At 39.4% G+C, this 16228-nt stretch overlaps 1 protein-coding gene across 1 annotated transcript in view; it reads right to left on the reverse strand.

The window, feature by feature from the left end:
• LOC103008046 (calcitonin receptor-stimulating peptide 1-like) overlaps positions 1–13822 on the reverse strand; it is an 88679-nt gene extending 74857 nt beyond the window's left edge. Inside the window, exons 1-2 of the mRNA XM_007175152.1 lie at positions 13737–13822; positions 12844–12981 (exon numbers count right to left, since the gene is read on the reverse strand). Of these exons, the coding sequence (XP_007175214.1) occupies positions 12844–12981; positions 13737–13822 (224 nt within the window). The remainder of the gene's footprint in view (positions 1–12843; positions 12982–13736) is intronic.
• Positions 13823–16228: the final 2406 nt, after the last annotated feature.

A 16228-nucleotide genomic window follows, 5' to 3' on the forward strand; every position in this document is an offset into this window, starting at 1 on the left:
CGCAGATTTCTCGGCAGAAACTCTATAGGCCAGGAGAGAGTGGAATGATATATTCAAAGAGCTTAAAGATAAAAATTGCCAACCAGAATACTCTATCCCCAAAGTTATCCTTCAGGTATAAAGAAGAAATACTTTCCCAGACAAACAAAAGCTGGGGAAGTTCATCATCACTAGACCTGCCTTGCAAGAAATGCTAAAAGGAGTTCTCAAAGCTGAAATGAAAAGACAAAAATCAGTGACATGAAAACATGAAAGTATACAGCACACTGGTATAGGTGAAAAAAATATGCAGTCAGACTTAGAAAACACTAATTCTATAATAGGATGGTGGGTTAACCACTTAATATAGCATAAAGGATAAAGAGTATTAAAATAACTGTAGTTACTATAATTTGTTAATGAACGTACAATGTAAAGGAGGTAAATTGTGACATCAAAAATATAAAAGGGAGAAGTAAAAGGGTAGAGACTTTGAAGGAGGTCGAAGATAAGTTGCTATCAGCATAAAATGGACTGTTTTATCTATGAGATATTTCACGTAAGCCTCACGGTAATGACAAAGCAAAAATCTAGAGTGGATTCACAAAAGGGGAAACAGAGCATCCCACTATGGAAAATCAACAATTTACAAAGGTAAGTAGAAACAGAGGGAAAAAAGAACAGTGCAAATATAAAACAACCAGAAAGCAATCAATAAGATGGCATTACTAAGTCCTTTCATAGCAATAATTGCCTAAATATAAAATGACTGAATTCACCAATCAAAAGGCAAAGAGTGGCTAAATGGATAAAAAAGAAGACCCAACAATATGCTGTCTACAAGAGACTCACTTAGGCATTAAGGACATACATAGGCTCAATGTGAAGAGATGGAAAAAGATATTTCATGCAAGTGGAAACCAAAAGAGTATCAGACAAGATAGACTTTAAGTGACTATGTAACAAGAGACAAAGAAGGTCATTATATAATGATAAAGGGGTCAATTCATCAAGAAGATATAACAATTGTAAATATATACTCACCCAATATCAGAGCACCTAAATATATTAAGCAAATACTAACAGATCTGAAGGCAGAAATAAATAATACAATAATAGTAGGGGACTTCAATAACTCACTTTCAGCAATAGATAGATTATCTAGACAAAATTAACAAGGTGACAATGGATTCGAACCATATGTTAGACCAAATGCACCTAACAGATATCTTTAGAACATTCCATCCAACAGCAGCAGAATACACATTCTTCTCAAATGCACACAGAACTTTCTCCAGGATGCATCATATTATAGGACAGAAAACAAGTCTCAGTAAATTCAAGAAGATGAAAATCATACTAAGTATCTTTTCTGACCACAATGGTAAGAAACTAGAAATCAATACAAGAGGTAGCTGGAGAATCTGCAAATGCGTGGATACTAAACAACACTCTCCTGAACAACCAGTGGGTCAAAGAAGACATCAAAAGGGAAATAAAAAATATCTCGAAACAAATGAAAATGGAAACACAATGTACCAAAACCTATGAGATGCAGCAAAAGAAGTTCTGAAAAGGTTTATAGCAATAAATACATATATTAAAAAATGAGAAAGATCTCTAATAACAACCTAACTTTACATCTCAAGGAACTAGAAAAAGACTATATTAAGCCCAAATTTAGCAGAAAGAAGAAAATAGCACAGATCAGAGTGGAAATAAATGAAATAGAGAGCAGAAAAACTATTTAAAAAGATGAAAGAAACTAAGAGCTAATTTTTCAGAAAGATAAACAAAATTGACATACTTTTAGTGAGTCTATGAAAAAAGAGAGAAGACTCAAATAAAATCAGAAATGAAAAAGGAGATGTTACAACTAATACGACAGAAATGTATAGGATCACAAGAGACTACTATGAATAATTATATGGCAAAAAGTTATATAACCTAGAAGAAATGAATAAATTCCTAGAAACATATGGCCTACCAAGAATGAATCATGAAGAAATAGAAAATCTGAACAGATGAGTAAAAAGATTGAATCAGTAATCAGAAACCTCCCCAACACAGAAAACACCAGGACTAGATGTCATCACTGGCAAATTCTACCAAACATTTGAAGAAGAATTAATGCCAGTCCTTTGCAAACTTTTCCAATAAATTGAAGAGGAAGGAACATTCCCAAAATTATTGTACAAAACCAGCATTACCCTGATACCACAGCCAGATCAGGACACTACAAGAAAGAAAACTATAGACCAATATTCCTGATGAATATAGATGCAAAAATTCTCAAAAAATATTGGGTTGGCCAAAAGTTTCCTTCGGTTTTTAAAGTAAAAATAAAAGACACATTTTTCATTTTCACCAAGAACTTTATTGAACAACATATTCACCGTGTTGTCCCCCTACCTTCTGCCATTTTTCAGGCAGCTTCATAAGTCCATCTTTCCAAAACTTTTTATCTTTTTGATAAAATGTCTGGTGAATACGGCGGATGAATCAGAACTTTCCAGCCAAGCTGTAACGGTTTTTAACTGGTCATCAAACAAACATGCGGTCTTGCGTTATCCTGATGGAAAATTGTGCATTTTCTGTTGACAAATTCTGGATGCTTTTCATCGAGTGCTGCTTTCAGTTGGTCTAATTGGAAGCAGTACTTGTTGGAATTAATCATTTGGTTTTCTGGAAAAAGCTCATAATAGAGGATTCCCTTCCAATCCCACCATGTACACAACATCACCTTCCTTGGATGAAGACTGGCCTTTGGTGTGGTTGGTGGTGGTTCATTTTGCTTGCCCCACAATCTCTTCCATTCCACATTATTGTACAGTATCCACTGTTCATCTCACGTCACAATTTGTTTTTTAAATGGAACATTTTTGTTACGTTTAAGTAGAGAATGCATGCAGAAATACTGTCAAGGTTTTTTTCGCTTAACTTATGTGGAACCCAAGCACCAAAGCGATTAACATAACCAAGCTGGTGCAAATGATTTTCTACGCTTGCTTTGGATATTTTGAGTATGTTGGCTATCTCCCGCATGGTATAACTTTGATTGTTCTCAATTAATATCTCGATTTGATCACTGTCAACTTCGACTGGTCTACCTGACTGTGGATCATCGTCCAGCGAGAAATCTCTAGCACAAAACTTCACAAACCACTTTTGACACGTTTGATCAGTCACAGCACCTTCTCCATACACTGCACAAATCTTTTTTTGCGTTTCAGTTGCATTTTTACCTTTCTTGAAATAATAAAGCATAATATGCTGAAAATGTTGCTTTTTTCTTCCATCTTCAATATTAAAATGACTACACAAAAATTCACCAGTTTTGATAAGTTTTTTTTTAAATGCACACTGATATGACAGCTGTCACAATACAATCTAACAAAATTGTTTCAAATGGAGTTAAAGACAACTAACTGCTACTGGAGCCATCTTATGGAAAAAAACAAATGAACTTTTTGGCCAACCCCATATTAGCAACCCAAATTGAAGACCACATTAAAAGGATTATACACCATGACCAAGTGGGATTTATCCCTGGGATGCAAGGATGTTTCAATGTACACAAATCAATAAATGTGATACAACACAGTAATAGAATGAAAGATAAAAATTACACAGTTATCTCAATAGATGCAGAAAAAGCATGTAACAAAATACAGCATCCTTTCACGATAAAAATCTACAACAGATTGGGTGTAGAAGGAACATGCTTCAACATAATAAAGGCCATATATGACAGACCCACAGCTAACATTATACTCAGTGGTAAAAAATTGAAAGGTTTTCTTCTAAATCAAGAATAAGACAAGGGTGGCTACTCTCACCACTCAGATTCAATGTAGTACTAGAGTTCCTAGCCAGAGCAATTAGGCAATACAAAGAAGCAAAAAGCATCCAATTCAGAAAGAAGAATTGTCATTATCCACAAATGATATGAGCTCATATGTAGAAAATCCCAAAGACTCAACCAAAAAAACCTTGTCACTAATCAACGAATTCAGTAAAGTTGCAGGATATAAAATCAATATACAGAAATCAGTTGCATTTCTATACACTAACAGTGAAACATCTGAAATTTTACAAAACCTATCCCATTCACAATAACATTAAAAAAAATAAAATACCTAGGAATAAAATTTAACTAAGGAGGGGAAAGATCTATATAACAAAAACTACAAGATTTTGTTGAATGAAACCAAAGATGACAAACAAATAGAAAGAATCCTGTGCTCATGGATCAAAAGAATTAATATTATTAAAATGTCCATACTACCCAAAGCCATCTATATATTCAGTGCAATCCTTTTCAAAGTCCCAATGGCATTTTTCACAGAAATGTTTTTTAAAAACTTAAAATTTGTATGGAACCACAAAAGACTCCAAATAGCCAAAGCAATCATGAGAAAGAACAAAGCCAGAGGCATCATGCTTCCTGATATCAAACTACACTACAAAGCTCTAGTAATACTGGCATAAAAATAGAATGGAATGGAATACAGAGACCAGAATGCAACCCTCACATAAACAGAAAACTAATATTTGACAAGAGTGCTAAGAACACCCAATGTGGAAAGTCTCTTTAACAAATGGTGTTGGGAAAACTGGATAACCACATGCAGAAGAATGAAATTGCACCCCTATCTTATACCAATCACAAAAACTAACTTGAAATGGATAGAAGACTTAAACATAAGACCTGATATTGTAAAACAACTAGATGAAAACCTAGAGAAGAAGCTCCTCAACATTGGTCTTAGCAATGATTTTTTGGATATGATGCCTAAAGCACAAACAACAAAGCAAAAATTAACAAGTGGAACTACACCAATCTTAAAAGCTTCTGCACAGCAAAAGAAACAATCAGCAAAATCAAGAGACAACCTACAGAGTAGGAGAGAATACTTGCAAACCATCAATTGGAAGAGTTAATATTAATGATGTATAAAGAACTCATAAAATTCAATCACAAAACTCAAACAATCCGACTTAAAAAATGGGCAGAGTAACTAAATAGACATTTTTCCAAAGAAGGCATACAGATGGCCATCAGGTACATGAAATGATGCTCAGCATCACTAATCATCAGCGAAATGCAAATCAAAATCATGAGATATCACCTCACACCATTCAGAAGACAAGAGATAACAAGTATTGGCAAGGATGTGGAGAAAAGGGAACCCTTGTGCAGTAGTTGATGGGAATGCAAATTAGTGAAACCACTATGGGAAACAGTACAAAGATTCCTCAAAAAATTAAATATATAACTATCATATGATCCCACTTCTGGATATTAATTCAAAGGAAAAGAACTCACTGTCTTGGAAAGGTATGTCATCCCTATGTTCACTGCAGCATTATTTGCAATAGCCAAGACATAGAAACAACCTGAGTGTCCATCGATAAATGAATGGATAAAGATAATATGAGATAGATAGATAGATAGATAGATAGGTAGATAGATAAATAGATCTCACATTACTAAAATGTAAATATTATTGTCTTGAAAAAGAAGGAAATCCTGCGATCTTTGATGATAAAGCTGGACCTTGAGGACATTATGCAAAGTGAGGTAAGTCAGTCAAAGAAGAACAAATACTGTTGATATAACTTATATGTTGGAATCTAAAAAAGCCATACTCTTAAAAACAGAGAGTAAAATGGTGATTACCAGGGGCTGGGTTATGGAGGAATAGATGTTGTTTAAGGGTACAAACTTGCAACTAGTAGATAAATAAAACCTTGAGAGCTAATGCACAGTGTAGTGATTATAGACAACAATACTGTATTATAGACATCAACTTAACTAAGAGAGTAGATCTTAATTATTCCCACCACAAAAAAGAAATGATAATTATGTGATGTGGTAGAGATGTTAGCTAACACTACAATGGCAATCATGTTGCAATATATAAATGTATCAAATCAACATGTGTACACCTTAAACTTACACATGTTGCATGTCAGTTATATCTAAATAATAAAACAAGAAAGTTCTCAAATCAACAAACTAATTCTACAACTCCAAGAACTAAAAATAAAAACAAACTAGGGAATTCCCTGGTTGCCTAGTGCTTAGGATTCCAGGCTTTCAGTGCTGTGGCCTGGGTTCAATCCTTGGTCAGAGAACTGAGATCCCACAAGCCACACAGCACAGCAAAAAAAAAAAAAAAAAAAAAAAAAAAAAAGAACAAACCAAATGCAAAGCTAGCAGAAAGAAAGAAATAATAAAGATTAGAGAAGAGGAAATGGAATTAAGAACACAAAACAATAGAGAAAACTAATAAAACCAAAAGGTGATTCTTTGAAAAGAGCAACATAATTGACAAACCACTAGCCAGATAGGCTAAGAAAAACAAGAGGAGACTCAAATTATTAAAATCAGAAATGAAAGTGGAGACACTACTACCAATTTTACAGAAATGAAAAAGATTGTAAGAGGGTACTATGAACAGTTGTATGCCAACAGATTGGATAACATAGATGAAATGGACAAATTCCTAGAAACACAAAACCTACAAAGACTAAATCACAAAGAAATAGGAAATCTTCACATTCCTATAACTACTAAGGTGACTGAATCTTTTTTTAAATCTCTAAGAGATATTTGTACACCCATGTTCACAGCAGTATTACCCCCAATAGCTAAAATAACTCGTGTCCATTGACAGATGAATGGATAAACAAAATATGGTAAGAATTTCTTCACATGCAAAGAAATATTATTCAGCCTTAAAAAGGAAGGCAATTCTGACATACGCAACAAGGGATGAACCTTGAGGACATTATGCTAAGTGAATAAGCCAGTCACAAAAAGATGAATACTGTATGATTCCACATATATGAGGTAATTAGAATAGTCAAATTCATAGAGACAAAAAGCAGAATGATGTATTGTCAGGAGCTAGGCATAAGGGGGAAGGGGAATTTAGTGTTTAATGGGTATAGAATTTGAGCTTTGCAAGATGAAAATAGTTATGGAGATGGATGGAGGTTAGGGTAGCACAAAATTATGAATGTATATAATACCACTGAATGGTACAACTAAAAATAGTTGATAGTAAATTTTATGTGTATTTGACCACAATTTTTTTTAAGTTTTTTAAATGGAAGGAATCACCAGTGTTAGGTATTAAAGATAAGTTTAACACTGACCTGAGACTTTCTTTCGTATAAAAAGAAGGATCAAAACCTTTAGAATGCAGAACAAACAAATACAAAAAAGTAATTCTTGATCTGGGCTCTTTTCTAGATCTTCATCTTAAGAGACTGGTTTAAGGCTTCTTTTCCTGTTCCTTACCCCTTTTTGATTCCAAACCTTCTCTCTGCTCAATCTCAGTGTACAATTTCCAAACTTCTTCTCACTGTGCAGTCTCAAACAGGCACACTTACCTCTAACAGCTTGTATAAGGAATCTGTGCATCATTCTCTTTTTTTGTAAAATACAGGTATTAAGTTAATTAGCATCCTCTAAGTACTGAGTGCTATGTGAGGCACTCTGAAGGCTATAAAGAAAAAATAAACAACCCCTGCCCTTAAGATTCTTAGAATATATGAGAGGAGACATAAATGTCCACCAACTATACTATCATTAAATCAGAGCTATAATCATAATGTGGTTAAACCTTGCTGCTCTAAGTGTGGTCTTCAGTCTAGCAGCATTGGCATCATTAGAGTTTCCAGAATTGCAGAATCTCTGGCCCCAGCCTGCTCCAGGTTTGAGAATTCATGAGAATGATAACTTGGGCCCAAGTCCTTGGTTCCAGCTTCCTCTAACTTTGTGTTACTCCTGAGGCTGTGAATAAGAAATGCCAGAGGTATACAAGAGATAAGGATGTAAGTTGGGGGACTTAGCAGCCTATTACCTCTCTTGTTTTTGCACAAGGCTAGCTTGGTAGAGTGAAATGTCCAATAAGAGAAAGGAGCACTGAACTGTGGGCTCACAACATTTTTACCCTCAACCACAACAGCAGATAGAAATCATTTATCTACTGTGTATGTCTATAATTTTACTATTTGGCAAGTCACATCACTCATGCCTAATGTCCAGACTTTGGGGCTTGCAACTCATGCCCTGGGATAATAGCCCCTTGTGATGTTTAGTTTTATGTGTCATCTGGGAAAGGATATAATGCACAGTTATTCAATCAAACATTAATTTAGGTTTTAGCTGGGAAGGTATATTTTGTAGTTCTATAATAGGATGACTTTAAGCAAAGATTATTCTCAATAATGTGGGTGAGCCTTACCCAGTCACTTGAAGGCCTTAAAAGTAAACACTGATATTTCCCTGAGGAAGAAGAAAGTCTTCCTCCAGACTTCAGCGCTGATGAGAGTAACATCACCAGGATGGCGACATAGGTCATTCCTGACTTCGTTACCCCCACAAGAAGAACAACTAACAACTATTTGTGAACAAAGACACCACTGAGAGAATCCTAGAACACGGGGGTGAGGCTGATGCACCCACACTGTGCCACTGAGACCAGGACACATGGCATCAGAAGGGTAAGAGGAATGGCTACGTGCCAACTGCATTACCCCTCCCCCAGGCTGGGGCAGTACCATGCTGAGAGGTCTCCCCTGAGCCTGCAGTTCCTCCAGTGGAAAAGAGAGCCCACGGTGGCCATCCAGATCTCCCGGCATTAGGGGTCCCTTCCTGGGAGCCCCCACTCTGGTCTTGCCCACAGGGATTATGGGGGAATCTGTGGGGCTTGACTACTGGGAATCTGATTGTGATGAAGAAGGAAGAAGTCCAGCTAGGGACTTAATAGTAAAGAAAATATGATTTCTTTAAAACCCCAACAATCAATACCTAGTCTTGGCTGCAGAAATGTGGTCTCACTCATAGCCAGTTCTCCCTGGAGAGTCAGCCCAAGTATGAATCTCTTGATCTCTTCTCTTCACCAGATGAATCAAGAGAGAAGAGAATGTGAATTCTACTCACACGTGGAAAAATTTTCTAAGAGTCAAAGTGATCCAAAGATAGACTGAGCTACGTCAGGAGATAGTGATATCCAATTTTCGAAAATAAGCTAGTAGACCACTCAGGGTGTTATAGAATAATTCAAGCATGAGGGTTGGTCTACATGATCTTAATGGTTTCTTCCCACCATAAGAATCTTAGAGGCAGAAAGAATGATGTGAAAGAGTAGCTATAGGATGGAGAGCATTGAGAACTCAGAGAGAGAAATAGGCTGCTGGTAAAAAGCATTCAATAATGAGGAGAAACAGAAGGACTTAATTTTGTTCGGAGTGGAAGCAGCTTATGCCGTTGCACCTAATATGATTTGGGCTTGGGAACCAGGGGAAAGAAGTCTGACAATGCATCCTTTCTGGGAACTGTGACTTCCAACTTGACTCAGGTCTGCTCATCTTGAAAGTGCTTTCCAGATTTTGCGACTGAACCAAAGTTATCAGGGTTTGGATGAATATTAGTTATCTATTGCTGTGGGGCAAATCACCTAAAAACTTAGCAGCTCAGGAGAACAAATATCTGTTATCTCACATAGTTTCTGAGGGCAGGTTATCTGGGAGAGGCTCAGCTGGGTGGTTCTAGCTCAGGGTCTCTCTTGAGGTTGCTGTCCAGCTGTCAGCTAGGTCTGCAGTCATCTCCAGCCTCAAATGGGGCTGAAGAATCCACTTATTTTATTTTTTCAATTTTTATTTTATACTGGAGTATAGTTTATTTACAGTGTTGTATTAGTTTCAGGGTTATAGCAAAGTGATTCAGTTATACCTATACATATATCTATTCTTTTTCAGATTCTTTTCCCATATAGGCTATTATAGAATCTTGAGTAGAGTTCCCTGTGCTAAACAGTAGGTCCTTGTTGGTTATCTATTTTATATATAGTAGTGTGTATATGTTAATCCCAAACTCCTAATTTATCCCTCTCCCTCACCATTTTCCTTTGGTAACCATAAGTTTATTTTCTGTCTGTGGGTCCATTTCTGTTTGTAAGTAAGGTCCTTTGTAACTTTTTTTTTTAGAGTCCATATATAAGCAATGTCATATGGTATTTGTCTTTCTCTGTCTGACTTCACTTAGTATGATAATCTCTAGGTCCATCCATGTTGCTGCAAATGGCATCATTTTATTATTTTTTATGGCTGAGTAATATTCCAATATATATGTACCACATCTTCTTTACCCATTCATCTGTTGATGGACATTTAGGTTGCTTCCATGTCTTGGCTATTGTAAATAGTGCTACAGTGAACATTGTAGCATGTATCTTTTCAAATTATGGTTTTAGAGAGTCCACTTCTAAATTCACTCATTTGATTGTTGACAGGACTCCATTCCTCGCTGGCTATTGGCCAGGGCCCTTCATTCCTAGACACATAGACCCCTCCATAGCCTGCTTGAATGGCCTCATGACATGGCATCTGGCAGCCCACAGAGGAAGTAATCCAAGAGAGGGAAACGTGAGCAGGTGAGTGAAACGGTACCCGTAAAGGAAGCAGGACTATTACCTAGAATATTAAAAGATTTCCTACAACTGAGTAAAACGAACAAGAGCTGCCCAGTAAAATATGGGCAAAGTATTTGAACGAAAATTAGACAAAAGAAGATAAACAAATGACCAATAAACAAATGAGAAGATATTTAATTTTCACTAGTCATTAAGGAAATAAAAAGTAAAACCTACAATGAGATACTATTCCAGAGTCATAAGAATGGCTAAAATTAAAAGATGAAAAATACCAAGCATTGTCAAGGATGTGCAGAGCAAGCTGAATGATCATACATTATGATCAAGTAACTTATACCTTATGTAAGTTGATTTTAAAAATAAGAAAAAAGTTCAAAATATGTAAACTACCAATTTTTAGAATTGCAAGGGATAGGTCACAGAGATAGAATAATACTTGGAAACTTTATTGCCCTCTACCCAGACAAAAAAAATATATATGAAAAACATAATCACTTTAATTACATATAAACAAAGATATATGTGTAGATAGTTACAGCTACCAAATTTTATACGTGAGGGAAAATACTTCATTTTCTGATATCTTTTAATCATTTATGGGAAAGGATCATATAATAAACCTCATAGAAAATCTCAATTAATTTCCCAAGTCAAAAATTAATAGATATTACTTTCTCAAACCTCAGTGCAAAACCTGGAACTGAATAAGTGAAGTATAGTTTTTTGTTTTGTTTTTTTTTAATTTTATAGCTACTTTATTTATTTATTTATTTATTTTTGGCTGTGTTGGGTCTTCGGTTCGTGCGAGGGCTTTCTCTAGTTGCGGCAAGTGGTGGCCACTCTTCATCGCGGTGCGCGGGCCTTTCACTATCACGGCCCCTCCCGTTGCGGGGCACAGGCTCCAGACGCGCAGGCTCAGTAGTTGTGGCTCACGGGCCCAGCTGCTCCGTGGCATGTGGGATCTTCCCAGACCAGGGCTCGAACCCGTGTCCCCTGCATTAGCAGGCGGATTCTCAACCACTGCGCCACCAGGGAAACCCCCCATGAAGTATAGTTTTAAAAGTTATTTTAAATTTTAAAATACTCTTCCATATAACTTTTGAGTCAAAGTGAAAATCAAAACAAAAACTATAGACTATTTTAAATACGAGATCTTTACATATCATAACATGTCAGTGGTTAAAGGTGAACTCAGAGAACTAAATTAGAGCATTACATAGTTTCATAATTTACTTATTAACTCAACAAATATTTATTGAGGGCCTATCATGTTCTATGGAATTTTCTAAGTTCCAGGGATATAGCCAAGGATACATGTAACTTCCCTCATAGAGTTACATGCTGGTGGAAGGACACAGACAAAAAAAGAAAAAATAATAAATATATAATATTTTAGATAGTGGTAAGTTCTATGAATAAAAAGTTAAGCTGAATAATCAGGTGATAGAGAGTAATCTGAGAAGGAATGTAATTTTATACATGGTGGTCGGGAAAGTCTTCTCTGAGATGATTCATCAGAGTTCTAAAGGAAGGGAGGGAATCAGGCATGCAGACTTTTGGGGAACAGCATTTTAAGCAAAAAAATAAATAAAAATAAGTAAATGCAAAGACCCTGAGGAAGCTGGGAGTGAAACAAGCAATGGGTTATTTTGCAAGAGAGCAGAGACATGATATGGCTCAGAACATGTAGTATCTCAGACCCAGAGGGAACCAGAGAGTTGACTACAAACACAAAAGAGAAGAAGACTTAACTCCATTCATTCAAAAAATATTTATTGAGTACTGCCTTGTGCCAGGCATACTCTTCAGTGTGTAGGGGATTCAGCAATTAACAAAAGAGCCATATTCCTGCCCATATGGAACTTAACACTGTTTACAGGATGGGATACACATAACAAATTAAATAAAATATATATTATGATAGTAGCTAATAAGTGATAAAGAGGTGAAAAGAAAAAAACAAAGAGGGACTTCCCTGGTGGTCCAGTGGTTAACACTCCGTGTTTCCACTGCAGGGGGCGTGGGTGACTCAATCCCTGGTCAGGGAACTAAGATCCTGCTTGCCATGGGGTGTGGCCAAAAGAAAAAAAAAAAAAGGAAAGAAAAGGTTAGATTGGGTTGGCAGGGTGAGGTACAATTTTAGAAAGGATAGCCAGGGTAGGTGACATTTGAATAAAGATCTGGAGGGGGAATTCCCTGGTGGTCCAGCAGTTAGGGCTCCACGCCTCCATTGCAGGGGGCACGGGTTCAATCCCTGGTCTGGAAACTAAGATCCCACATGCCACGTGGTACATGCCGCTTGGCAGGGCCAAAAAAAAAAAAAAAAAAAGATCTGGAGAACACGGGGCCATAGGATAACAATTCTTCAGAGAGGTACCAATACCCCTGAGCTGGATGAGGCAGGGAGCCTCACCTGGAGCCCTCTGTCTTCTGCTTCTTCTCCAGCTCAAGGGCCTTCCTGTCCTCACAGTCATACAGCATTGCAGCCAGTAGGAGGCGGAACTCCTCCCCAGTAAATGTAGCAGGATCAAAACAACTATCAAAGGCTGACCTAGGGAGGGGAAGCAAGCCCAACACCAGTTCTGAGCCCCTACCCAACCCCTTCCCAGGATAAGCAGCCAGGTTTCCTGGTTTCTGCAACTTCCCCTGAGAATGTGGCTGCCCCAGCTCTCAATGGACAGGGCATGAGGCCAGTGTCCATCCAAACATGCTGCTTCACCAGGATTTAGGCTCTGGTGTGACCTAAAAGAAGTGGTTGGCTCCAAGTGGATCATATAGGCTTGTGAAAGCTGATGGTTAGATTTTCAGGAATTTTATGAGCTTAGTGTTAAATATAGCCATTATTAAAAACTAAGTGATAATGATAGTTTGAATCTGAAAATCATTTCACTTTAATGTAATTTGAATGAGGGTGAGAAATTAGATGTATAGGTAACATATCAGATTTAATAACAAATTTATTGGCAAAGTAGTTAGCAGATAGGATGCAATCTATTTCTCAAATTGTGGTTAAATTAGTAAATAGGTTTGCTGAAGATACAAATATTTGGTAAAAAGCAATGTTATATGAAATTTACAATAACGAGTACTGTATATCTTATGTGTGTTTGTACACTGTGTGCTACACATCTTTGTCTCATAAACAGTTTATGATAAGCTTATATACACGTTTACATTCATACATTACCACCACCCCCACCCACAACCCCACCAAGAGCCAGATTCAGCACAGCACAACTGAAAACATAGAATTTTATGATCCAGGGACAGATGGAGGTGGGAGTGCTCCTGGCAGGGCTGTCTCACCTGAATGGTGCTGAGTGGAGCATGCCTGCCTGGTACAAGACCAGGATGCTGAGGACCACGAAGGGGGGGAACTTCCAGAAGCCCATGACGACTCTCTGCAAGGGAAGAATAACAGCACCTGGAGCAATAAATAACAAATTCAATGAGCCCACAGACCCAGGCTCTGCTCCTGCCTCTGCCCCTAATGCCCTGGCGTCCTGGCTTCAGGCTGGACATGTCACTCTGCTTCACCATCGGTTCCTTCTCAGCCAAGTGGACTGCTGGAAGATCCAGTAAGGCTGCAGCATGCTTGGTTTAGCAAAGAAACCTAGTGGGACAACTGGGTGAGGAGGTCTTGGTCCATAGCCCCCGCCCCATCACTCCACTCACTCTCACATACAACCTGTTGGCCAGGACTCCTGGAGGACAGAGTCTGAGTACCTGTCACCACAGCTTTTCCCACTGTGCAACCCAGAGCTGTCCTTCTGGTGCCAGGCTTTTGCACATACATGGAGGGGGGAGGGGATTACCGAGGACAAATTTCTGCGGTTGGAATCCCTGAGAAACTGGAGAACCACATTCTACTGCTCAGCTGCTCCACACTTTGGTAAAGAGTACCCTGTAAGAATCAAGCTGGAAGGGTCTCAAATTGGGACCCAGGAATTAAACTGGGAAAAAAGTTCCCAGAACCAACAACGAGGGCTTGCATTTAATGGCTGCCTGCCCCTCAGTCACTGCACCTATTTGCCACCCGCTTGCGCTGGCCCAGGTTCCGAAGCATTTCCTGCGCTCCGCTGGGCACAAGACGTGATCCGTGAGAGCACCATCTGCACAAAACTATTCCTGCGTCCAGATCTGCTTGCAGTGCCAGGGGAGCTCCAGCATCCCAAACTGACCTAAGCACGTGTGCTGCGGGAAAGGAAACTGGAGCCCGCCTCAGCGCTCGGAGAGTAAAGCAGGGAGTGCGTGAACTGAGACCATCCAGTGTTACCTGTGGAAGGAGCCTGGGATGCATTGCAGAGTAATGCAGGTTGTGTGAAATGACCTAGACAGAAGTGGAAAGAGCATTTTGAGACTGGAAGAGATCAGCTAAGAAAAAGTAATGGAGAGAGAGAAGGAAGAGAGGGGAGAGAGAGAAAAACAGAATCCCACTAAGCAGGAATCTCCAGGCTTACCTGGCAGCAGGAACCAGGTGGCTTGGAGCAGAGGAGGGAGCAGTGGTAGTAGCTTTGGCTTCAGGCGATGGCACTGTGGCAGAAGTGGCAGTGACACTCGAGCTGGGCAGTGCTTCTGATGCCTCCCAACACCAGCAGCTGCTCTTATTCCTGCTGCTCTGGGTCTGGGGTGGTCCAGGAGCTCTGAGCAACCAATGAGGGGAAGGATCTGAGCCCCAGAAGGATTGTGTCATCACTTGCGTCCAGAACCTGGAGCATCCAGAAGGACCACCCCACTTGTATTTGCATTGAGGTCATTGATGGCGGGGGCGGGAGGGGGGCGTGGTGGGGGTGTTGGTGAGGACCAACGAAAAACACACAAAAAGTGAGTAGGAATTTGAGGACAGTTTAACGTCATGGTTAACTTCAGCTGTTCGGTTTCTCGGGTTTTGAACACGCACGTGTCCCACTCCATCCCCACCTGTGCGATCTTGTCGGGCAGAGTCCAGCATTACAAGGAACCCTGTCTCCCCTAGGTCTGACCGCAGACCTCCGTGCAAGTGCAGCTTCGAGGGTTAATGCACAGTAGAGTTGATGATTCTGTGCCCAAGGAGGGGGTCTGATTCAGGCAGCTGGAATCACGCACAGGAGGGCAGGGCTTGTGGGTATCAGACACAGGGGAATCAAGAACTTTGTCACACTGGAACTCTGTTGCAGCTGTGCCTTTTCCAGGTGGAAACATCGTGGGCTAGTAACTTCTAGTGCCTCAGTATACTTATCTTTGAAATGGGGATCATATTCTCATCTTGAAGGAATGTTATCAGTAGTAAGTATGTACCTGTTCTCTGCCCTGGTGGGGATCCAGAAGTGCTTACCAGGGAAGTTCATAGGGGATTCCGTGGGATCGCAATCCATCTTCCCAATCAGCACCCTTTGCAGCTGCCTGGAGTCATGCTGGTTGGTCCATCACGTGGGTTAAGGAGGGGCTGGATGCCCTACTGGGCCTGAGCAGGGAAGTGCAAGGCTAAAAGCTTCCAAGCGGACCTCTAGCCCCACGCCTCCTCCCCCGCCATTCATCACCTAAAGTTCAGCCTCCTTCTCCAACCATTTGCCCAGCTGCCCCTTGCTTCCGGCTGCTGTTTGCCAAGATGTTCCAGTGACCTGTGATTCCAGCCCTGCACCCACGTCTACTGCAATTCAGTCCTCTGCTAGAAAGCCCGCCAAGCTTGATGGTGCTAAAGAGTCCAGCGGAGTGCAATCCTCGCGCTCACTTCAGTCATACTCTTACACACACACAAACTCAGTACGTTCTCCAGACATGTGCGCACTCCCAAAGCACAGGCACTCACAAAATGACAC

The sequence above is a fragment of the Balaenoptera acutorostrata genome, chromosome 9, assembly GCF_949987535.1.
Source record: "Balaenoptera acutorostrata chromosome 9, mBalAcu1.1, whole genome shotgun sequence".
Lineage (NCBI taxonomy): Eukaryota > Metazoa > Chordata > Mammalia > Artiodactyla > Balaenopteridae > Balaenoptera > Balaenoptera acutorostrata.